General features: G+C 44.7%; 1 protein-coding gene across 4 annotated transcripts in view; it reads left to right on the plus strand.

Moving 5' to 3' along the window:
• The window catches only part of KDM6A (lysine demethylase 6A), a 274760-nt gene that overhangs the window by 119270 nt on the left and 129074 nt on the right, over nucleotides 1–26416 (plus strand). For all 4 annotated transcript variants that reach the window (XM_084642140.1, XM_084642141.1, XM_084642142.1 and 1 more), the window contains exon 5: nucleotides 12103–12161. In XM_084642140.1, the coding sequence (XP_084498266.1) occupies nucleotides 12103–12161 (59 nt within the window). The remainder of the gene's footprint in view (nucleotides 1–12102; nucleotides 12162–26416) is intronic.

Here is a 26416-nt window from a genome sequence, read left to right on the forward strand (position 1 = left end):
GTTAGAGCAATTGATGAGTTACCTTAGAGTCTGAAGAAACACTTACCAGTTCTTCAGTGCCTGAGCAGTCTTGTTATCTGAGTGTCCCTTCCAGTGGGCATGCAACACAGAATACTGACATCAACAAATCTTCAGTATCAAAGAAAGATCCAGCAGAGAGAACCCTTGCACAAAAACTGGCACCGACAGAAGGTGATCTGAAGCAGGCCAGATGGAGCTCGCTGTCTCACAGGGAGGTCAAAACAAACCTTCCAAATCACCTAGAGGGAGAAGGGTGGAAGTGGAAGAGTGAGGTGGAATTGGCCGCAGCTGTAGTATCAGTGAAGTATCACAGACTGCAGTGCTGAAAACCATGCAGGCATAGATGTAGCTCTATCTGTAAGAGTGTTTCCTGGTACCAGCTAGAGAATCCCACCTCTCTCCCAGAGCCCACATTGGCATGGAGGGCCAGAGCTGGCACTGGAAGAGATGCTGATACAGAGATCACTGTATATTTCAACACTGTCTCTGGAATAAATGTATTCCTTAATAAATAAATGTCCCAGTCACAAGGCCATGATTTTTTTTTTAATTTTATTTGGGGGGTGGGGAGGAGACCTGATGGAAATGACCAGAACAGTCTTCACCAGGGCTCCCAGCTTCAGCCCTGTTGGGGGTGCCGGGAATTGGGGCTTGAGCCCCAGCTCCTGATTTCAGCCCCATGGGCAGTGCTGGAGCTCAGGCTTTGGGTTTTGGCCGTGGGGCTCCCCAGCCCCCTTGAAAGGGCTCATGGACTCACAGTTGAAAACCGCTGACCTAGCAGACTTAAGCAAGCATTTAGTTACCAGTTACAAATGGTTGCTGCAAAGGTCCATCACAGAGCTGATATTCATGGGAGGTTTCTCACAATAGACCTGTACAGCACCAAATGTCCTAACTTTTGCTTCACTGGGGCTTGAGTTTGGGTTCATTATAAGGTTTCTTTTTCCTACTGTGGAATCAAGGCCTTGCTTATGCCTTTCCCACCATTCCCCTGATTCTCAGGATGATGATCAAGATCAGGTGGTACAAAACCACACTCATCATTGTAGCTCCTTACTGGCTAAGACAGTTTTCATTGACGGGCATGTTACAGATGTCCCCTTAACCTCCCATCTACCTTCCAGGCTGCCCAGATATGATATTGCAGAACCGTGATCAGATTCTTTATCCAGAGCAGAAATCATTGTATCTGACAGCCTGGATGTTGGCTGGTTGATTACTCCCTATAATTCAGGAAATCCTTATAAAGAGCTGGAAACAGTCTTTATCGGTGGTAATGTTCAATAAAAAACTTATTCTTCAAAATGGAAGAGGTTCTCTACATGGGTAGTTCAACCCAACTTGGACCCAGTACAGACTCAGATATCAAAGATTCTCTCTTACATACTGCATTTAAAGTATGCTGGCTTTTCATTTAGCTCTTAAGGTCCATCTTGTGGCAATTTTGACTTGTCATGAACCTTTACAGTTGTGCTCAGTCTTCGCACAGCTGATGGTATAACGTTTGTAACTGTACGCCGTTATGCACTGGTAAGAGGACAGAATTCTGCTTGGAACCCTCCTCCTCCTCCTAAACCTCATGGACCATCCCCTTAAGCCACTCTGAGAATGAGGAGGTTATTTATCTGTAAGTGCAGGTTCGTCAAGATGTGTGGTCCCCATCTGTATTCCACTGAGGGTTATGCGCATATGCTGTGCGCCCAGAGATAGAGCTTTTCAAAGTAGTAGTGTCCATTGATCCACACATGTGACCCTGCATTGCCTTGTGGTTTCGCACCAAGTCCTCCCCTGGAGCAGTACCCAGTGCACTTAGTGTTGGTGTGAGATGCAACGAGGTCTCTGACTGGAGTTCCTCATTGACCAAAAATGTCCGCGATTACCATATCATGCAATTTTCATTTGTGGTCAGTTGCAAAATTCCTGCTGAGAGCATCAGCTGTCATGTTTTGAGTCCCTAGTAGGTAGACTGCTGATGATGGTATGGTGTGCAATGCACCATTTCCAGAAGCTCACTGCTTCTGCTCATGGTGCTGGGGACCATGTGCCTCCTTGCTTGTTTATGTACTGCAAGCATTGTTGTCCAACATGACAAGAACGTGACAAGAATGAATGGACGATAAAAATATGTGGCACACCTTGCATACTGCCCAAATTTTCAGGAGGCTGATGTACATCTTGGCTTCTCAAGTGGTTCAAGTTCCTTGTGTCGTGCAAGTCTGCTCCCCAGCCATTGAGTGAGGTGTCTGTTACAATTGTCATGGGCCATCAATTCCTGAGCTTCCTTTCTGCATTGTGCTGCCAGTAACCAGTCATCCAGGTCAGGCAAGACAAGGACTCGTTGCCATTGGAGGTGAGATGCTACCAGGGAGAAGACTTTTGTGAAGACTTGTGGAGCAGTGGTGAGTCCAAATGGGAGGACCCTGGATTGGAAGTGTCGCAGATCCCATGAACCTCAAGAACCATCTGTAGGTTGAATGGGTGTCAACATGGAAGTAAGCATCGTGCATATCAGGAGGTGTTAACCACATGCTTTTTTCTAGCAAGGGACTGATGACCATGAGGTGACTATGCAGAACTTCGGTTTGTGAATTGAACAGTTGATGTGTTGGAGATCCAAGAATGGTCTCCATCCTCCTTTCTGTTTGGGCAGTAGGAAATATCTGAACAGAACCCTCTGTCCTGAAAAACTGCAGGGACTGGCTCCACTGCTCTTCTCTTCAGGAGGGAGTCCACCTCCAGGGTAAGAATACTGTTGTGAGAATGATCTCTGAAATGGGCTCAGGGAGTGGGTGTTTAGGGGAAGTAGCATTGTAAACTTGATTATATAATTGTGTTGAATGACATCCAGGACCCACTTGTCAGTTGTTGTGCTCCATGCTGGTAGAAAGAGTTTGAGACGGCCCCTAAAAGGGGTGATTGGCAATAGTGTTGGGGTGCGCAGTGGTTGATAGCTCTCTAGATGCACTCAGAAATATCGCTTATGTGAAGATTGGGCTTGCTGCATGGACGGCTGCATTAGTGGACCAGGCAGATGAGCCTGGACCTTTGGGCGCTTCTGTGGAGGGTTTGTAGGATCACTGGTAGTAGAACTGGGGAGGTTCTATAGTGTTGTTGTGTATGCAGCAGGCAGACAAATTTTCATTTCGGCACTGACGTATATATGCCATAAGATCGCAGGGTGGGTCTAGAGCAGTGGGGTGCACGCACCCCCTGGGGGTGCGAGATGCCCTTTCTGGGGGTGCAAGACATGTATTTATTAACATTATAAATTTTTTATCTAGATTTTTGATAAGGGGTGCGAGAACATTTTTTGATAAGGAGCGCGAGAACATATTTTGAAAACCAAAGGGATGCAGGCTGCAGTAAAGGTTAAGAACCACTGCTCTAGGGTTTTTCAGTGAGTGTAAGGAATTATCTGTCTTCTGGTTGAAGAGGTGTGATTAATCAAAAGGGAGGTCCTCGGTTGTGCTCTGTATCTCCATTGGGAAGACAGAGGAATGTAGCCAGGATTCCCTCCTCATGATGATTCCACTCGCCATTATATGCAAAGACATGTCCGTGTAATCAGCCGCAGTCTGACGTATGGTCCTGGAGACCAACTTTCCCTTCTCCAAAATAGCTTGGAAGTGGGCATGATCCTGCTGGAGTAGTTTATCTGCAAAATCTGCCATCTGCCCATAGTTAAAGAAGTCATATTTGGCCATCAGTGCTAGGTAGTTCGAGATATGGAACTGGAGGCTGGCTGAAGAAAAGACCTTTTTACCCATAAGGTCTAACCTCTTGCCCTCATTGTCAGAGGCGTGGAGCATTGATGTTGTTGCCCAGCCTGCTCTGTAGCAGCCTGGATCACCAGGGAATTAGGCAGAGGATGGGAAAACAAACTCAGACCCCTTGGGGAGCACATTGTCCCTCTTTTCTGCCCCCTTTGGGGTGGGGATGCACATGGCCAGGGTATGCCACATGGCGTGTGCTGGTTAGAGAATGGTGTCATTGATCGGTAGGGCCAATTTGGTCAGTATTGATGCATGTAAAATGTGTCTAGTAGTTGATACTGACTGTCCTGAACTGTGGACACTCGAATGAGCACTGAAGGGCATTAGCTATCCACCTGAGCAGCTCGTGAAATTGACGGCAGTCATCCAGGGGAAAGGAGGACATCGCCAACACAGACTCCTTCGGGGATGATGATGGGAACCTCTCTGGATCCTTTGGTACCATCAGAGCTAGGCTGACCTGCGCATTGTCCAGCCCCGGTTCCGAACATTTATTCAATGAAGTACAGAGTGGTGAGCCAAGGGATTGCTCCTGGGTTGAGGAAGGCAGTTCTGAATGTGAATTTGGGGTCATGAGTTCTAATATGGCAAACATGGTTGATCCTGATGTTCTGTGGCGGTGCTCCTGGAGCCAGGTACCAGTGGCTCCTTGGCTGAGACTAGGGAGTGTATTGCTATGGTGCCGTTGGAACTCTGGTAGGTATGCTTTTGGAATGGAAGCAGCAGACCAGGTGTAGTGTCCAAATCCTCCAACTCAGAGGAACCACAGTCCAATATGAATGGGGGCTCTGACAGAATGGGGTATGCTGTAGGAACATGGACCAGAATGTACAGAGATCTTATCTGATCCAGGAATAAAAGTTCACAAGGGCAAGGAGCACATCTGAGTCTCCCCAGCATTAATGGCACCCAGTCCATGGACAGAACCATGTAAGGGGGTCTGCCTTGGTACCGACAATTCACACTGCACCAGCAGAGCCGATGCAGGGCCCAGGACCAATGGATCCAGTGAACAATGCGATGACTTGTTCCTTTTTTTGGGCCTTGGAGAGTGTCCCACCTTCGTGGCCAGAACTCGTGGATGATGCCCCCTTTTTCTTGGATCTGGAGGAAGCTTTACTACTATGCTTATGTGTGTGCTTCCGTGTTTCATGGCTAGGCACTGACACAGGGGCCATAGGACTGGTACCCGTGGATCTGGACTGAGATGCCACAGTATGAGGCGCACTCCTGGATTGCTCAGGCTGATGTACGGCCCCTTGGCAATCTCCAGGAGATGCTTCTTAAAGTGTAAGGCCTGACCTTCCTGGTATGGTCAGGGAAAGAGAGGCAGATAGTACACCTGGACGTGATGTGGGCTTCCTCCAAGTAGTACAGACGGTGTTGCTGCTCGTCAGTGAGCAAAAATGAGTAAGGGCAGGAAGTGCAGACCTTGAATCCCCATGTCTTTGGCATATCCGGTATCCAGACGGGTGCTGGGGACGGGGGAGGAGAGGTTGGTGGGAAGCTGCTGAAGCAGTGTCCAAAAGTCTTTAATCCTACAAAAATTACTACAAACTCTAAAACCGCTACAAAATCAGTAAAATCTGAACTATATACAAACAGATTTTTTTTTTCTGGAAATCTGGAATTGCGTCAAAGAATGAAAGAACAAACAAAAGCTCCGACTCAGACCATGCAGCAGTGAGAAGGAACTGAAGATGCGGTTGGCCTGCCCTGCCCATTATTGCCTTAGGCAAAACCAGGAGGCAATGCAGGGACGCATACGTGGACTGACGGACACTACTAGTTTGAATAGCTCTGGTTCCAGGCGCATGGTGCATGCGCATAAACCTTAGTGGAATACATATGGGGCCATCACTTAAAGAAGAAGCTCCTTTCATCGTCTTATCCTGAAGATGGATTTTTCTGGTTGTCCTCACCTCAACTAGGAGAGTCAGTGAGCTCCAGCTTGAACCAGTTAGTTAACTTACTGGTCTTCTCAAAATGCCACTCTGCAGCAGGAGAAAATAAACCCACTGACCTTTGCCAAACATTGTCTTTAATTAGCTACCCGGTCTGATGCCATGTTTGGTAGAATGGTTCAGCTGAGTCAACTGAAGCTCCTCAGATCGCACCATCCTGAGTGGACACTGCTTACCAGTCACCTACAGTGGGATTCACACTGATACATACTGAAAAGAAAAAGTGGTTACTTTCTTTATAGTAACTATGATTCTTAAGGTGTTGTCAGTGTCGATCCCATGAACAGCCTTGCATTCTGGCTTTTTCAGTGTCCTCAGCATATGGCATTCTGAATATGTGTGGGAACTAGGGAATGGTTGCAACAGCTTCACCCTTTATGCCCTCACATGGGAGCAAGAGGAGGTAGAGGGCACATGCATGGCTCCAGTAGACCCTGATGCTTTAAAAGGATGGCTGTTGTGTGCATGAAAGGTGTGCACCTTACAATGGGATCCACAGGAATAGTTTTTTTAGAATTTGTGTGTGTTCGTTTGTTTAAATCATATTTATCAGTGACAACTTTCTTCCTTCCAGCCTTCTCATGTAGGTTGTCTAAGAACTATGCTGATCTTTGAGTGCATTGGAGTAGAAGAGCGCAGTTTGGTACTAGTGTCTATAGTGATAGTAATTAGAATAAATGAAGCATTACAAATAATTAATTGATTTCATTGTTGCATAGACTTGTGTATAAATAAATTTTGAGACTGAACAAAGTCTGCAAAGCAGAAGAGTGTAGTGTCATCCAGCAGCGTCTGTAACCATGACTGATACTATTTAGGTTTTATTTCTGGGATTTGTGATGTCATCAAAAAGTGTCCTCATAATCCCAGTATTGTTCCCTCCACTGCATTGAATTCTTTGATTTCTGGTATTAAACACAATTTTTAATGTCACAAGAAGTTACCTTGTCTTCTTGTCTTCCCCCCCCCCTTGCTGTAACCTGGAAATGACCAAAAGAAATAGGACCATTTAGATGTCTGTAGAGCTTTCATGTCATGTTTAAATAAAAATGAAAATCTTTAAAATCACCTCCTCTCCCGCCATTATCTCTAATCCAGCTGGTAGGCTGAGGGAAGACACACAAATCTTAATTACTGGGTTCTTTGGAAGGTTTATAGATGCATACTGTAGGGTCTAGGGATCAATCGTAGATTACTAGTCATCAGTGTTAAAACCAAGATCGGCAGTTTTTAAGCATTTTTTCTAGTTTTCATCAATTTAAATTTTCACAGTCCTGGAAAATTACTGAGAGATTGGCTCAAGGTAGACCCAGGAAGACTACACAGAACTGCTAAGTGTGTCCATGTCCTCCCCTCCTCAGTTTCCTATTTATTTTAGACCTGTGGTTGCAAAACTTGATATTTCATGAGAACCCAGCTTGGTTTGTAGACTCTGTCCTGCTGTTTAATGTGCAGGTCTAAAGAAGAGGGGTGTTATCATATAGTCATCTTGACTGTTACGGAGCATATCAAATTCAAAAGTGTTTTCTACGATTTGGAGAGCCCCTATGAGTTGGTGTGACTAAGTGGGCACAGAGCTGATTGAGGCTCCAGGGATGGGGACAGCTTCGCTCTGTTGCTGCTGTTCCACAAGCAGCCATAGTGTTCTCCATCCTCTTCCCTTTTATTAAAGAGCTTGACACCCTCAAGCTGTTCGAAGAAAAATTTGTAAGAATGTATCTTGGCTTTGCCAAAACTGTGGTCAAACATAATAGAATGAGCTTTCAGACACTGTCTACAGAAGGTCTTTTCTTCTTGTATCAGGACTTGTGGTCGGGTACACTTTTTATATGGTTTACGTGTTGATCTCTGAATAGGGATCCCAGCCTACCAGTTTGGCTGTAATAGCACCCCGTAATAGCTGTATTCCATCAGAGGGAAGCCTGTCCTGTTCTTCCCAGATTTACCATGGCAGTAGCATACTATTGGTGTTTCCCTGCTGCCCAGGAGAATTTATGCTAGGTTGTGGGAGTGGCTGAGGAACTTGTGGCTCCTCCAAAACCTCTTGTCTAGGACTAGCCTTGCCCTCTCCCCTTAAGAGTTCCAACTAGCATCCCCCAGGTTGGGCGTCCCCTTGTCTTGTGTTCCTGGGTTGGGCATTCCGGGTCTGACATTCTGCTCAGGGAGGTCTATTCCTTTAACCTCAAAATAGACTTTGCTCTCTCCATTGCCTCTCCCATGGAAGATGTCTGGAAGTGCCTTACCAAGGTTGAGATATCCACAGATAGGACTTGCTAAATAAATAAAGGATTGCTAGTTGGATTCTGTGCTTTGCAAATTGTTTACTGTAGGTGCAAGGAACTTTCTTTTTGTGTCTTTCTCAGTTCAACTGTTTTTAACAACTGCCCAAGGATAGTGCTATATACTGTTCCACTACTTCAGTCCTGTCCTTTTCCTCAGCTTATAGTTAAAGGATGCTTGAAAGGCATCAGTAATGTAAGAATAAAATCATCATAAATGATCTGGAAAAAGCGGTAAACAGTGAGGTGGCAAAATTTGAAGATACAAAATTACTAAAGATAGTTAAGTCCCAGGCAGACTGTGAAGAGCTACAAATGGATCTCTCAAAACTGGGTGACTGGACAGCAAAGTGGCAGATTAAATTTAAATTTGATAAATGCAAAATAATGCACATTGGAAAGCATAATCCCAACTATAACACATACAATGATGGGGTCTAAATTAGCTGTTACCACTCAAGAAAGAGATCTTGGAGTCATTGTGGATAGTTCTCTGAAAACATCCACTCAATGTGCAGTGGCAGTCAAAAAAGCTAACAGAATGCTAGGAGTAATTAAGAAGGGGATAGATAATAGGACGGAAAATATCATGTTGCCTCTATATAAATCCATGGTCACCCCATCTCAAAAAAGGTTGGACTCGGAAAAGATTCCGAAAAGGGCAACAAAAATTATTAGGGGTATGGAATGGCTTTCATATGAGGAGAGATTAATAAGACTGGGACTTTTCAGCTTGGAAAAGAGATGGCTAAGGGGAGATATAATTGAGGTCCATAAAATCATGACTGGTGTAGAGAAAGTAGATAAGGAAGTGTTTACTACTTCTCATAACACAAGAACTAGGGGCCACCAAATGAAATTAATGGGCAGCAGGTTTAAAAAAAAAAAAGTATTTCTTCACACAGCACACAGTCAACCTGTGGAACTCCTTGCCAGAGGATGTTGTGAAGGCCAAGATGTTAGCCGACGGCCAAGGATGTTTGGTGAGGTGCCAGCTATGCCCGTTTATACCATCCGTGACTTTAACTGCTAGGACGCACTGTCCCTTCGTGGCGGGCAGCCCGGGCTAGGCTGACGGATGCCCCAAGGTCCTAACCACCCGTGACTTTAACTGCTAGAGCTCAGAGCTCCTTCGCAGCGGGCAGCCAGGATTGACTGACAGGTGCCCCAAGAGTTTGCCCCGTGGAGGCGGCACAACTCAACGCTAGGCTCTTAGTACTCTCACCTAATGGCCAGGCTTTAGAGCCAAAACGGCTGAGGTTCTTTAATTGTGTCGGCTGCTTTACAGTAAACCAGAGAAAACAAGTCAGGCTTATGCACAAATGGTTACCAAAATTTATTAAGCTAGATTCTAATCATGTGGTTACAAAATTGCTAGTGCCTACTTATTTAAATGTAGAGATGTTACACACACACAAACAAGTTACAAAACTGAAGCCACAATCCCAAAGAAAGAAAACAAAGTATAGAGCTCTATTTCAAAATATGTGTACACTAAAGATAGGAGATCAGGTGTGGGTGCTTCTTACCCTCCTTGCATCTCTCGATTCCAGCGGTGCCAAGCCAGGATCGGTCACTCAGTTCCGCGGAAAGACGAATAAGGGACAAGGCTTAGGGACCCTCTTAGCTGCAGAAGCCTTGGGAGGCTGTCACTTATCTGACCAGCAGATAGATAGTGAAAAGCACTTAAAAATCATGGTGCTGTAGGTCCCCTACTTATACCTCTGTACTCCTTTATTCTCTTTCTCCTTTCTTATGCCAAATTGAGGCTGGTCTGTCTGGGTGACGCCAGCTTTCGCAAGAGTAGTTTACACTTGCAAGGGGGAGAAACAATAAGTGTCGACTACTGGACATTTCTTTTATCAGGGTAAATATTTTCCCACCTAGGATGTTGGTGTGTGTGCATCACGCTATTTAGTAGGGGCTAAGAGCCATGTCTGTCACAGGGCCTCTGCCTGCTGTGAGCTTAATCGTTGTATCTGTTCCCAGAGGCACATTGTAGCAGCACACCTGTGCTTTTCACAGCTTCAAAGGCTGTGCTGGAATATATGTTAAGTGCCCTGTTCCGGCTTCCTCCTGTGTTTCCAGCAATGCTGGTCTGAGGGCGGGGGGGCTGGCTGTCTGGCTACACAAGACCATAACAGGGTTCAAAAAAGAACTAGATAAATTCATGGAGGATAGGTCCATCAGTGGCTATTAGCCAGGATGGGCAGGGCTGTTGTTCCTAGCCTCTATTTGCCAGAAGCTGGGAATGAGTGATAAGGGATGGATCACTTGATGATCACCTGTTGTGTTCATTCCCTCTGGGGCACCAGGCACTGGCCACTGTCGGAAGACAGGATACTGGGCTAGATAGACCTTTAGTCTAACCCAATAGGACCATTCTTATGTTCTTATGTAGGGATCTTTTATCCTGGTTGTGTTCAACCTTTTCAACCGGAGGGCCAGAAATACTTTAAAAATGTCAGTTGATACTTTTGTACAGCTCATAGTTGGTTTCACAGTAGCAGGACTAGCAGCTCTCACTGCCGCTTATATGGTATTACATTCTGTTTAGGTTCTTTTATAGGACATCTCACCATAGTTTATGCTAATAGCACATAGTATTCCCTGCATCTATTTGTTGCTGCAGATGTGGTCCTACTCAACTCCTTTTGAAAGTGTCTTGTGATGTGGGACATTCCCTCACCTCACTCTGGAACTATATGGAAATTGTGTATGGTGCAGACATAGGTGGGATCCACTTGTGTTGTTTTACTCACCGGCACTGCTCCTTGAACTGCATTGGATACCAGTTGTCTTCTAGTTGGATTTCTGTCTTGATTGTGCCTCTTCCTGTGAGGTACCACCACAGGTGGGAATATCTAAGGCAGATGAATCAAAGGATCCCCTCTTAATATAAATAGGATGAGGTTAGACACACGATGCTCCTGAGGAATCTTTGGCTATGAAACTTCCTGCCGTCCTTGAGTTCATCAGATCTCAGGCTTGATGATCCTCCAGCACATACTCAAACTTCGGCTTGTTTTGGTTTCTTAATATGAATAAAAACAGAATTGTGTGTCATTTTTTAAGACAGTCCTCAAGAAACATGTTGTGGGTAGTGTAATCAAGTTCTGTCTTATAACCTGATGGTAACCTCCAATACAAAAAAACTTGAGTATGTTACTGCTGCTGCATCATCATCATGAAGTGATTATTTATGTAATAGTTTCAGTTTTTTTAGTAAATATAAGGTAATCGTTTATCAAATTACTTACACTTGCTTAATAAATGTCCAATTAAAAAGCCTTAAATTTTGCCTTATCACCTTGGGATCTAAGGATCAGTTTCTTTAAAAAGAAGAGTCCCTTAGAAAAGGGTTACGTTGCATAGGTGCAGTTGATTCCCCATCCCCTCCCCCCATGTAAATAGTATTACAAAGCAGGGAAATAAATTAATAGACTTGTGAATTGCAGAAAAGCTACTGATAAATTGATGATTGGTGAATAAGAAATATAATTACTTGTTTGGAATCAGAGCTTGATGGCCTTTCCCCTAGTATTAGTGACAAATGGACTTTTCTTAAGCCAAATTTCAGGCTTATCTTAGTGGTATAGTAGTTAAATACTGAAATAAAAAATTGTATATTCTAAATATACTACTTATAGTAGTATATATTTATAATTATGACTATAGTAGTATGGTATGTTTTGTCTCATCTTCCCATTTTAAACTGAGGACTTCTGTCCATCCTACCTTCCCCTTTGTTCCTCTAATACAAAACAGAATATCCCACTTCAGTAAGAATGCTCAGATATTTTTGTTATTAAATGGCTCTATAAGTAGCATTTTGGTCTCAAATTCAGAAAGAAAATTCAGGCTTTCGAGTGAATCACATTTGTTTTTAAATCTGCTCCCCTCTGGCCCCCTATCATGTTGAGAGCCTCCCTAAATAGAATATCTGATATTGGCGACAGCCTTTCTATCAGCCATGTGTTTAAGAATGTGCAAAAATATAGGTTTGAAGTTCCCTAATGTATGTATGCTTATCTGAGTTTTAAGCAGTGTTTCTTTTCTTTACAGAACGCTGCCTTTTTATATGGCCTTGGTTTGGTCTACTTCCAGTACAATGCGTTTCAGTGGTAAGTGTGAATAAATCCTGACTTTATCAGAATGCTTTTGTTTATATTTTGTTACAATGTGAATGTTTCAAAACCAGCTCACGTTCTGTTCAGGGGATTTAAAACTTTTCATAGTCTTGATCAGATCTTAAGCGACAGATTGTCCTGGGTATCATCTCTCCCATTTAAGATACCATAACATAACTTGTGGCAACTATGGCAATTTCTTAAATGGAAAAACATAATAGAAAGCTAATGTATGTTTAGTTTCCTTTAATATGAATCATCAGGTATGCAGGCTCTCTGTTTCCAGTGTGACCATATGGGTTTCTGTGAAGTACGGGTGGTCTGTGGACCACAGGTTGGGAACCATTGCCTTTGAGTTGTGGGAAAACCTGTTTTTCTTTGAGTGATTGCTCATATCGATTCCAAGTAGGTGTGTGCACGCTGTGTGCACAGTTGTCAGAAAGTTTTTTCCCTGGCAGCACTGGTCGGGTCGGCTGTGGAGCACCCTGGAGTGGCGCCTCCGTGGTGCTCAGTATATGACCCTGCTGACCCGGCGCTTCCTCATTCCTTCTTACCACCCGTGACAGTCATTGGAACTGCGTTGGCTTGCTTTCTCAAGTGTTCCCCTGGTTCTTACAGTTTAGAGTTTTGTAGTTTTGATAGTTTAGCTATAGTTACTTAACGGTGTTCCTGGCCCAGGTGCCTGTTCAAGAGATCTGCAGGGTGGCAACGTGGTTTTCAAAGCACAGTTTCGCCACTCAGTACACGATTTCCCAGCATGGTAGAGACGTGCTCCAGTCCATGATTCCATAACTCCGACCCCATCGCTTAGGTAAGGCATGGGAGTCACCTGCTTGGAATCAATATGAGCAATCACTCAAAGAAAAAATGGTTACTCATCTTCTTGTAACTGTTCTTCAAGATGTGTTGCTCATATCCATTCCAAACCCACCCGCCTTCCCTTCTGTCGGAGGAGCCGACAAGAAGGAACTGAGGAGGCACTGATTCGGCAGGGCCCTATATTCACCGCCAAGAAGGCACCACTCCAGAGGGCTCCACAGCCAACTCAAGTGGTTCTCCTAGGGGAAAGACTTTCCAATGACTCTGCACGTGGCACACACACACTAATTGGAATGGATATGAGCAACGCATCCCAGGGTTGGACTAGATGACCTCCTGAGGTCCCTTCCAACTCTGATATTCTATGATCATCTCAAAGAACAGCTACGAGAAAGTGAGTAACAGTTTTTTTCTCTAGGGAAAAACAACTTAGTGTGTTTTATTCTTCTGGTTTGTTCATGGCACAATTTTAATGTATTTGAAAATTTTTGATAGTAGAAACAATGGACTCTAATTTGTATCTCAGAATCGGTATTCCAAAAAGTTAAGAGAAGTGGTGGTCTTACTGGTTTGTTTCCCAACTAGGAAACAAGAAGAAAATGACAGAATCGTCTGCAAGCTGAGAGGGGAAGGAGAAGGGGTGAAGTCATTGGTGACTGGAGAGAGTATTGGGCTAGTAGATTGAATGAATTTTCATTCATTGTTAAATAAGGGAATGGGTGGAGTAATGTACTATTATAGGGCTTAGTTTGCTACAGTCTAAAAGCTTTTGGAAAGTGGGCAGTGCACATCATAATGTATCTGTATAAAGCTGACTAGCTTATCTTATTTTTCAGTCTTCTTGAGTGTTGACTTCATTATATGATTGTTTCTCAGACGAACTGTGGAAATGGAAAGCTGCTGATCAATACAGTAAATGGGTGATAATTGTTGAGTAATTACCAGATACTGTGTGAACTTACTTGACTCAGCATGCCTAAAGTTAAAGGGGAGTGGTCAGAAAGAAACGATTGATGATATGAAGTTATAAAATAAGATGCTTTTTTCTAAAGTAAAATTTGTGTAATGAAAGCATTTGTGCCCATCTCAAAATGCAGAAGTTAGTCTCCTAAATCAAATGTGCTATTGAATTAAAAAGTCCATTGAAGGTGGAGAGCAAAACATCGAGTTTCATTTTGCAACTGAGATATTTTGAATGTTGCTGTTGTTGAACCATACTACACAATCTGCGTAACAGTCTACAAAGAGGCTCTAAATTTACAAAAGTAAGTAATGGAAGTTTCCAAGGGATCTGACAGATTAGATTGGTGACTTTATTATGATAGTCTCATTGGAAATTTGGCTTGATATGATTAACGAGAATGAACCTAAACCACGTGAGGACAAAACCAAAAAAGGATTCAGAAAAATCTTAAAATCTATTACCTTCTATTACTTAGCCAACATGACTGATCCCAGATTAAAAAAGTCTAGGGTTGAGCATAGAACAGGAAGAAGAGGCCAATATATGACTTATGGACTGCAATCCTGAGTCCCTTTCTTATCTTCTAGCATATAATGCTCAAAATAGAGATCTACCCCAATTCTGTTTGCAAAGGATGTTGTCATAGTTTGTACTACCAAAATAGTGGAAACCATTATTTTTATTTTAGCAGATTCAGATTGGTTTTCTCCAAATCTTAAATGTAATTATATGTAGGAACAAAGACAAACGATTGGGAGGCCTAAGAAGCTAATAGACTAGGGCCTTAGCTCAGTTCTTCAGTGTTACTTACAGGATTGCAAAGTTTTCATTGCAGATTATGCAGCATACCCAAAAGAGCACCAGTGTTGACTGGCTGCTATCATGTTAATCATTACATTGTCTAGTCCCACTTAGTGCTTGTCTACGCTGGCAATTTACAGCTCTGCAACTTTCTCACTCGGGGTGTGAAAAAACACCCCCCTGAGCACAGCAAGTTTCAGTGCTGTAAAGTTCCAGTATAAACAGTGTATCAGTGCTGGGAGCTACGCCCCTCGTGGAGGTGGTTTTTTAGAGCGCTGGGAGAGCTCTTTCCCAGGGCTCTGCTGCGACTACACAAGCCACGTTAAAGCGCTGCAGCAGCAGCGCTTTAGTGTTGCCAGTGTAGACTAGCCCCCAGTCTCTCTGGATGATGTGGTTAAAACACTGGCAGTTGCTGGCACCTTTTTTGCACTAGTGCTCTACTATTGCTGTATGGGGGAATTTGCATTTGGTGGTAACAGTGGGAAATTACAAGGGGAAAATGGTTAGTGTAGACAATGCATATGAAATCACATAAAGTGCGTTTGATTTCTTAAAACATTTGTGGAGGGTTTTCAGATTAGTGAGAATCACATGATCCTTGGAGCTGGTGCAAGGGTACTTAGGATCTGCCTACACAGCAGTTGGAGATGTGATTTCTTCCCACCCATCCCCTCAGCTTAGGTAGACATACAAAAGCTAGTTCAGCTCAAGCTCGCACACAAAAAAATAGCAGCATGGCTGCAGAGGCATCGGTGGCAGCTCGGGCTAGCTGCTTGTGTGAACCCACGGTGTTGGGTGGGATTAAATATAGTCAGGCAGCTAGCCTGAGCTGCTGCCCGTGTTACCATGGCTTCATGGCTATTCTGAGTGCACAAGATTTTGTAGGTCTACCCAAGCTGGAAATCGCATTTTCCAGCTGCTTTATAGCATACTCATACAGTTAGGTACTACATACCTCTACTTCTGCAGTCTGATGTAGATTGCAAGGCAAGCCTCAAACCTGTCTTCTGCCAGATGGAGTGAATTGTCACTCAAACTACATTCCTTTTAAAGCAGCAAGTCCACCCAATTCAGTTGGTATTTGTGTGGCATATAACATCCATCTACCTCCGAGACATGCAGCTAAGATTGCAGGCTTTTGAGGATGGGGTGGGTTAATTAGGATGTTAGTGAGTTAATGGCAGGTAAGTATCTGTCTTGCTGGGGTGAAGGGAAAAGGAAGAGTTTTTGATGGTTTTTTGATAAGATCTGTAATTAATTTTATGCAATGTCTTCAATGAAGAGTAGGTACATTTTAAAAAGTAATTGAAATAGTCAGTTTGGGAAATCCTGTTAATCTTTTTTTACAATATCTTTGGCTTTCCAAGATACAAAAAATACTTACACCATCCCTGAAGGGTGTTTGTATAACCTGTTCTAAAAATCCTCCCTAGGTAACCTGTTCCAGTGCTTATCAATACTTTGTTTTTTGGTAATATCTAGCCTAAATCTCCCTTGCTTCAGTTTAAGTCAATGACGACTCATCCTGCACTTGGTGGACATGGAGAGCAGTTTGTAACAGCCCTTAACATATTTGATGTCTGTTATCAGGTCGTCTTCGTCTTCTCTTCTCTTTAGATAAAAAATACCCAGTACTTTCAATCTTTTCTCCATAGGCCATGGTTTCTAAGCCACTTAGCATTTTTGTTGCTGTCCTTTGTACTCTCTCCAATTTGTTTACATCTTTCTTACAGTGTGATGTCCAAAATTGGACACAGTACTCCACCTGAGGCTTCAACAGTGCCAAACAGAGCAGAACAGTTACTTCCTGTGTCTTGTATTTGATACTCCAGTTAATGTATCACAGAATGTTTGCATTTTTTGCAGCGGTATCACATTGTTGGCTCCTGCTCAGTTTCTGATCCACTCTAACCTTCAGATCTTTTTTCACCAGTACTAGCACCTAGCCAGTTACTTTCCATTTTGTAGTTGTGCATTTGATTTTTCTTAAGTGAAGTACTTTGCCCTGGTCTTTATTGAATTTCATCTTGTTGATTTCAGGCCAATTCTCCAATTTGTCAAGGTTGTTTTGAATTCTAATTCTGTCCTCCAAAATGCTTACAACACCTCAGCTTGGTGTCATCTGCGAATTTTATAAGCATACTCTCAATGTCATCTTCCAAGTCATTAATGAAAAATGAATAGTAGCGGACCCAAGACAGACCCTTGTGGGATCCCACTTGCTGTCAAACTGGGAAATGTATCAAACCATGGATAACTACTCTGAGAACTGTCTTTCAACCAGAAGTGCACCCATCTTATAATTTCACTTAGAACATGTTACCCTAGTTCGCTTACAAGAATATCATATGGGACTGTGTCAGCAGCCTCACTAAAGTCTGGGATATATCACATCTACTGTTTTCTCCCCTATCCACAAGGCAAGTTATCTTGTCAGAGAAGGGAAAAATGGATTGATTTGGAATGAATTACTCTTGACAAATCCATGTTTGCTATTCCTTATTATCCTCTAGGTTTAAACAGATTGATTGTTTAATTTGTTCCAGTATATTTTTGGATATTGAAGTTAGGCTCACTGGTCTGTAGTTGACCGGGTCCTCCTTGTTGAAGGTAGTATACTTTCTTGTTGATTAAACTTATTGATGAAACTATACTTACTTCAGTTCGATTCCCCTTTGCTCATCTTGGAGCAGAGCAACAAAGTTGAAATTGTTATAAATCAGCATTATTCACAGCTTTATTAGGCTTCCTACCATTATCAATAGTAAATACTTTTTTTATTCCACCTAGATCACCAGAGCGGGGAGGCAATGTTGTGTCCTCCAACCACAGTTACCACCTTTAGAGCCAGACACATGAGAATAGTCGGTTTTCAAAAACTTAAGCTAAAACATTGTTGCTGCTGCGTCATATTCATTCCCTGGTGGACTCAGTTGTCTTATTGCTTTGCCCACCAGATATGCAGTCTCTGGTATGTGCTACATCTTGTACTTGAATTCAAAATGCTAGCATTACTCCTGGGGGAATTCTGCACCATTGCGCCATGCAGAATTTTGCAAAATTCCCTGTTTCCCCTGTTGAACTGCTGGCCACCACTAGGGGCCGCTGCACTCTGCATACCCCAGCTCACAGTGAGCAGAGCTCCAAACCAGGTGGGGCTGGATGCTGCATGCTTTTTGATCCTCATTCTCCTGGGGATGGGAGAGGGTCTGGGAAACCCTGCCAGCTCTGGCAAAGTGTGAGGAAGGGCAGGGCTACACCACACCATGTCCCCTGACAGGACAGTAAAGAAGTTGGGGAGAGTAAAGGCTCTGGGTGTGCTGGTGTCTGGGCCTTGGGGTTCCCTGTGGCTGGGCTCTGGGGGGATGGGAGTGCAGGTGTCTGGGCTCTGGGGACTTGACACAGCCCCTGCCAGCACCCCCCCAACTATAACTGGGTTGTTGTAGGGGTTTCTTTAACTCTTTACTCATGGGGGAATCTTTTTTGCTGCTGTCTGTATTGTTGATATACTTGTTGACCAGTATTTTGAAATAAATTACAAAAATATTTGAAGCTGGAGTGATTATATTGTATTGTTTTGAGAAATAAAATATGCTGAATATTGCAGAATTTTAAAATATTGTGAGCATAAATTTTTGGTGGAGAATTTTTAATTTTTGGAGCAGAATTCCACCAGCTATGCATTATGATATACTTGAAAAATTGTCAGGAATTTACCTGTCTGGGCAAAACTGTACTAGTCCATCCTTACAAAAATACATTCAACCCATTCTGCCATCTGGCCCTCATATATAAAAATACACACACGTCTGGAGACACTTGAATTCTGTCACTACTCAGTCCCCCATTAGTTTCTCACTTTCCATTCAGTCACTCCTCTGTTCAACCCAATTTAATTTCCTCTTCCCTCCCCCACCAAATCAGTTATTTCTCTGCAACAGCCTTCTCAACCGATCTACCCTGATTGGGCAGCCTCATAGTTGCAGAAATTTGCCTAAGTATCTATCCCTGGGCTTTAGTGTCATTCTTTCTCTCTCTGGCCCAGTGACTGTTCAGATACTTTATGCAAAGTGGAATAGGTTCAGTTGGAGAGAGCGAGACCCACCCATAATATCCTATAGCATGGTAGTTAGGGCACTCGCCTGTGCGGGGGATAGACCTGGGTTTGAGTCCTTACTCCAGGCTGGGGATTCAAATCTGGGTGTCTCCACATCCCATATGAGTGGCCTAACCACTAGACTATTGGGACCAACGGGGTGGGGCAGTGACACTACTGCCTCCCTCTTGTCATGTTATGTGAATCTAGTCCCCTAACTTTTTTTTTTGGCTGAAACAATTTGGCAAATTCTTGTTAAATTCACAAATAGCTTTAGGTCAACTTGAAACTACATAGTCTTTTGATTCTGGTCCCTATGTGTATTCCACATGTGGGATACGCATGCATGCCGTGTGCCTGACTCTGGAAGTTTTTCCAAGCAGTGTCCGTTGACTCGCACGTGCTCAGTATCTTCTCTCATGCTCCTGACTGAGGGCGTAAGTGGGGGTGCTTGGGGACTCCATTCCAGTGCTGCCTTATCACCCCATGGCCTGAGTCAGAACCCTGTCCTCCTTTGCTCTTCCAGTTTCTAAATGAGTTATTATATATGTTTGCTGTAAATAGTTATCTTGTAGTTTAGCAATATTAGTTGTACATAGTATAGTATAACATAGAACTCCCATGCGGAGGGAAACCCTCTTTACTCTGGGGACTATACCCAGGGTCCCAGACAATTCCAAGATCTCCTGCAAAGGGTAGCAAATGACCTTTACACCCCGCCCTAGAAGAAGTACAAGACAAGCAGCATCAGCTCCTGGAAATCCTTCATTTCTCAGTACCAAGTAGGGATGCTCTTGCCGATCAACAGTGCCATTCTCCAGCCAGCTAGAACATCTTGGCATATCCCAGCCACATGCATGCCTACCCACAAGGGGGCAGAAAAGAGATATTACATACTGGCTAAGGGGTCTGAGTTTCTTTTCTCACCCCTTCCTCCCCCCCCCACCCCCCAATTCCCTCACGCTGGAAGCAGCAACTGAATGGTCCAGACAGCAACACCCGCGCTCCACCCCAACTTATAAGGAGAGCAAATGGTTGGACCTTCTGGTACTCAAGGGCTTCTCGTCAGCTAGCCTCCAGTTCCGAATTTCAAACTACCAAGCCTTGTTAGCCAAATATGACTTCCTCAATGTGGCAAACTGCAGGACTTTATTGAACATAAGAACGGCCATACCGGGTCAGACCAAAGGTCCATTTCGCCCAGTATCCTGTCTTCCGACAGCGGCCAATGCCAGGCGCTTCAGAGGGAATGAACAGAACAGGTAATCATCAAGTGATCCGTCCCCTGTCTCCCATTCCCAGCTTCTGGAAAACAGAGGTTAGGGACGGCAGAAGATTCGTGGCCGATCACTAGTGAGAACTCCATGACACCATAGTAAGCGACATCTTCAACCACTGGGGGACTCCGACCAGAGACCACTTTGCCTCCCACACCAGCAACAAATGCAGCACATATTGCTCCAGAGGTGGAGGGGGAACGGTATCAGTATCCACTCTCAAGGTGATGCTCTGATACTCTGCTGTCGGACCAGATCAACCATGCTTATCCCCTGTACTACTCCTGCCACAAGTACTCCGCAAGATCAGGTTGGAGAGAGCCACAGTCATTCTGATTGCCCCATTCTGGCCAAGATAGTTCTGGTTTCCCAATTTTCTGCGCATGTCAGCCTGGCACCCACTTCCCATCTCTACTTTCCCTGGGCTGCTAATGCAACACAAAGGCAAGATCAGACATCCCCAATCTGTAGACGCTTCACCTCAGAGTATGGTTGTTGGATGGGCATCTTCACTAGAATAGGAGTGTTCATCTGAAATGCAAGACACAGTCTCAAGCATCAGGAAAGAGTCCACTAGGTGCTCCTACGGTGCCAAATGGAGAAGTGGAGATTCCCTTGCTTGTGGATTACCTCCTGTTCTTGAAGACATTGGGGCTTGCCCTCAACTCTCAAGGTCCACATAGTGGCAATCAGTGCCTTCGAACCCACATGGAAGGACACTCCATATTTACACATCCTCGTTGACTATTAGGTTTTGGACAGGCCTCCTCAGAACTTTCCCACCCATAGAACCTATCGCTCCTTTGTGGGACCTCAACCTCGTCCTATCAGCACTAGTGAAACAGCCCTTTGAACCGCTGGCTTCATGCTCTATGTCCCTCCTTTCCATAAAAGTTGCCTTCCTTGTGGCTATCATTTCTGCGACGAGGGTAGGTGAGTTTGGGGCTTTGAGGGTGGAACCCCCTTTCACCACTTTCCATAAGGACAAAGTCTCCTTGCGCTTACATCCCAAGTTTCTACGAAAGGGTGTATCCCAGTTTCATCTCAATCAGCCCATGCCTGCTTTCTTTCCAAAGCCTCACACCTCGGCAGAGGAATGACAGCTTCACTCCCTTGATGTCTGCTGGGCCTTGGCCCTCTTCCTGCAGAAGGCAAAACCAGTCAGAAAGTCTCCGACATTGTTTATCTCAATAGCTGAGAGAGTTAAGGAGTAAGCGGTTTTTACACAGAGAATCTCCGTGTGGATTTCGGGATGCAGTACGATCTATCAGTTATTGATACTGCCTTCCCCTTCTGAGTGAGAACCCATTCCACAAGAGACCAGATGTCGAGTATGGCCACCCTCCACGATTTACTACTTCAAGACACCAGTCAGTCAGCCACGTAGAGTTCGGTACATATCTTTGCTGCACATTATGCCTTGGAGCAGAACTCTGTGACGGATACATCTTTCGGTGTGGCTGTCCTCTGCTCAACCAATCCATCTTCATCCTTGCACCCTCCTTTGAATTAGTTATTGCTAATTAGTTACCCTTGGTGTAATACAATAGGGACTATTACTCAAAAAAGAAGAGGCGATTATGTACCTGTAACTAGAAGTTATTAGAGATGTGTGGTCCCTATCTGTACTCCACTTCCCGCTCTCCTTCCCCTCTGCTGTGGATCTGCTCGATTTGCGGTGGAGAAGGAACTGGAGACGTGATCAGTCCACCCTGCCCTTTATCAGCTCAGACGTAACCATGGGGCAAGTGCACATGTGCAAACCAACGGACACTACTATTTTCAAATTCTCTGGCTCCAGACACACAGTGCACATGCGTAAACCCTCAGTGAAATACAGATAAGGACCACACATCTTGAAGTATCTTCAGTTACAGGAAAGTAACCTCCTTCTCTTCCCCATCTTGTCAGCCATTTGTAGGTGTACAAGGAGGATGACGCTAAGCCGGCACCTGCGATTCCGACCAGAACCTTCTTATTACCCACCCTCTCCACGAGATGACCACTGACCGTATCAAGATCTACTTCAGAGGGTGGCTACTGACTTGCAAATCCTGTTGGAGGAGGCCCAGAACCCCCAATACAGTCTCCTGGATGTTTTACAGCCAAAGGGACCATCCAGGGTGACCTTTCCCATAAATGAGAGCATACTGGAACTATCCAGAACAGTTTGGCACACGCCAGGATTGTGTGTCCCCACCCCAAAGTGAACAGAGAGATACTATTTTGTGCTGGCCAAAGGGGCCAATTTTTCTTTTTACATACGTTGCCCCTAATTCACTAGTTGTTCAAGCGGCAGTGGAATGGGCTTGGCAGCACCTGCAGAAATCCACTCTGCCAGATAAAGGGTCAAAGAGGCTGGATCTCCTAGGCAGGAAGATCTTCTCCTCCACAGGCCTTCATTTTTGTATTGCCAACTACCAGACATTATTGGCTAACTACAGCTTTAATACTTACACCAGGCTGGCAGAGTTAAAAGACAAACTTCCGTGGAAGACCAGGCCCACTTCCAGTCTTTGGTGGGCGATGGGAGGCTGGTGAGAGAGGTAACTTTCCAGGCTGCGATGATACTGATGATGAAGCGGATACTTCATTCCGGTCCTTGGTCATGGGGCATATCCTGCATAGAGACTCTTGGTTCCAGTCATCTGGATTCCCAAGAGAGGTCCAAAATACCATTCAGGACCTCTCTTTCTACAAGTCCAATCTGGTCAATGACAAGATGAATGAGTATCTATATTCGCTGAGGAATCAAGATCCACTCTGAAGTTCCTGGGAGTCTATTCTCCAGCCTCCAGGAGAAAACATCAAAAACAGCCTTCAGACCAAGGTCACCTTCCTCCTATCCCTCCTACCACCAATGTCTACCTGAACATCCTCCCAAGTGACTGAGATCCCAGAGAGCCATTTCCCAGCTCCAGCCACTATCACATCTTCAGTGTACTTCCAGCTATAGGTCAAAGGCTACTTTTGACATACAGGTCAAGACGCGCGCACCACCACAGATTCCTCCACCATCTGACATCTTTGGAGGCCGCCTCACCACCTTCTCCCTCAGTTGGAGCAAGATCACCACAGCCCGTTGTGTTCTGGAGATTATCCCTCACGAATATTCCATAGAGTTCCTTTTCTTCCCTCCTCACAACTTCTCCCCCCTAGCCCTGCTCCTGGACTCCTCCCACCAGTTGATTCTTCAACAAGAGGCAGACTTATACTCCACTAGGGTGCGAAAGAAAGTGTACTGCCTAAATATCAGAGAAGTGGCTTCTACTCCCCATATTTCCTTGTCCCAAAAAAGGTTTGGGGCAGAGACCCATCCTGTACCTTCAACAGCTCAATATTTTCATCAGGAAGCTGAAATTCAGGACGACTTCATTGGTATCCATAATCCCTCCCTTCAGGAGGGAGTTTGGTTCACAGCTCTCACCACAAAAGAAGCATATTTCTATGTGGACATTCATCCTTCATGTAGGAAGTTCCCACAGTTCAGGATTGGACAGCAGCTCCCCCAGTTTTGTCCTCCCTTTTTAGTCTTGACAGCACCAAAGGTCTTCATGGAAGTGTTTGCAGTAGTAGTGACCCAGATGTGATGCCGGGGACATACCATGTTCCCATACCTGGATGATTGGCTTCTAGTGGGACAATCCTGACATGAAGTTGTCTTTGCAACAGAGTCTCTTTGATGTCTTCTTACATATCTACATAAATTTAGACAAGTCCATTATGTCTCACACAGAGACAACAAATTTCATAGGAGCAAAGGTAGACTCGGTTTCAGCACAAGTTTTCCTCCCAGCAGACAGATTCTGTGTTATGTGCAGCCTGGCCGCTTGCATTACCTGCAAGCCCCGCACTAGTGTGTGTTGGTGCCTTTCCCTCTTGGGCCATATGGCCACGTGCACCTATGTGACACCATTCGCTAGGCTCCACTTGCAATGCCTACAAGCCTGGTTCCATTTGACCTACCAGCTGACCAAGGACTGCATCAACTCCAAAGTCACTGTTCTCTCAGGATTTCTCGCCTCTCTTGCTTGGTGGTCCAACCCAACCAAGCTCATGGTGGGGACCCCCTTCAGCCCTACCATGAGGGACACCACTGTGACAGACACACAGGATGGGGTGCTCAGTTGGACCACCACACAACTCAGGGTACATGAACACTACAGGAAGCCAGACTGCATATAAACTTGCTGGAACTCAGAGCAACCTTCTAGCCTGCAAGGACTTCCTTCCCCTCATATGCTCCCTCCACATGTGAAAATCCTATCAGACAATATCACCGCCATGGTGTGTATATATAAACAAACAGGGAGGAGTGAGCTCTTGTTCCCTATGCTTGGAGGCAGTCAGACTGTGGAACTGGTGTGTCAGAAATCAGGTTACTATACAGACTGCATACTTCCCAGAAGTTCAGAACTCCCTAGTGGACACACTAAGCAGAAGTCTCTACATAGACCATGTCATAAATATAAAGGGAAGGGTAACCACCTTTCTGTATACAGTCCTAAAAAATCCCTCCTGGCCAGAGGCAAAACTTTCACCTGTAAAGGGTTAAGAAGCTAAGATAACCTAGCTGGCACCTGACCAGAATGACCAATGAGAGGACAAGATACTTTCAAATCTGGAGTGCGGGGTGGGGGAAACAAAGGGTTTGTCTTTCTGTGTGATGCTTTTGCTGGGAACAGATCAGGAAGGCAGCCTCAGAACTTCTGTTAAGTTAGTAAGTAATCTAGCTAGAAATGCATTAGATTTCCTTTTGTTTAATGGCTGGTAAAATAAGCTGTGCTGGATGGAATGTATATTCCTGTTTGTGTGTCTTTTTGTAACTTAAGGTTTTGCCTAGAGGGATTCTCTATGTTTTGAATCTGATTACCCTGTAAGGTATTTACCACCCTGATTTTACAGAGGTGATTCTTTTGCCTTTTCTTTAATTAATAAAAATTCTTCTTTTAAGAACCTGATTGATTTTTCATTGTTCTTAAGATCCAGTGGTTTGGGTCTGTGCTCACCTGTACAAATTGGTGAGGATTCTTATCAAGCCTTCCCCAGGAAAGGGAGTATAGGGCTTGGGGGGATATTTTGGGTGAAGACATCTCCAAGTGGGCTCTTTCCCTGTTCTTTGTTTAAAACACTTGGTGGTGGCAGCATACGGTTCAAGGACAAGGCAAAGTTTGTACCTTGGGAAAGTTTTAACCTAAGCTGGTAAGAATAAGCTTAGGGGGTCTTGCATGCAGGTCCCCACATCTGTACCCTAGAGTTCAGAATGGGGAAGGAACCTTGACAGACCATGAATGCGAAATACACAGAACAGTTCTGACCAACATCTTTGCACAGTGGGGTACTCGCCCGTGGGACCTCTTTGCATCCCAGATGAACAGAAAGCTTCTCATACTGCTCCAGGGGAGCCATCGGCAGTGACTCCCAGAAGGTGACGCTCTCCTGCTCCCCTGGCCCGGTGACCCCTGATACACTTTTCCCTCTATGCCTCTCATACCTCAAGTTTCTCAGAAGATTCACTGAGATGGAGCCACCATCATCCACCTAGAATCCTATTGGTCCAGGCAGTTACAGTTCATGGATCTCCTAAGATGGTCCACATGCCCACCTATCAGGATCCACCCCTTCCCAGATCTCCTAACTCGAGACCATGGGAGGCTCAGGCACCCCAACCAGAGCTCACTCCACCTCATGGCCTGGTGTTTGGATGCTCTGCCTCAGTCCAGGAGAGAGGACCAGGGAAAGAGTTGGCCAGAATATGGTATTGGGCTAAACAGTGCTGCTTCTCAGCTTTGGCATGCCACCACCACCATTCCCTTGCTATGTTGGGCATTCTGGTTATCCTTGACTATCTCCTCACCCTAAAAACAACATGTTTAGAACTTAGCTCGCTTTATGTACATCTGGCAGCAGTTAATGCTTTCCTTCCCCCTGGTGGAGGAACACGCTATCTGCACTCACCTGATGACAGTATGATGTATGAAAGGCTTGCTGAGAACCTTCCCACTGGTCATCAAACTCTCACCCCAGTGGGACCTTAACCTCATCCTGTCAACTCTCATAGGCCCACCTTTCAAACTTCTGGTGACACGTGCCATGACCTGCCTCTCCATGAAAGTGGCATTCTTAATAGCGATCACTTCAGCCAGAAGGGTCAGTGAACTAGTGGCCAGGATGGCAGACCCTCCTTACACAGTATTCCACAAGGAGAAGGTCCCTCCGGCTACACCCCAAATTCTTCCCCAAGATTGTGTCCAAATTCCATATCAACCAATCAGTTCACTTACCTGTATTT

The sequence above is a fragment of the Lepidochelys olivacea genome, assembly GCF_965140295.1.
Source record: "Lepidochelys olivacea isolate rLepOli2 genome assembly, chromosome: 1".
In the NCBI taxonomy this organism is placed as follows: Eukaryota; Metazoa; Chordata; order Testudines; family Cheloniidae; genus Lepidochelys; species Lepidochelys olivacea.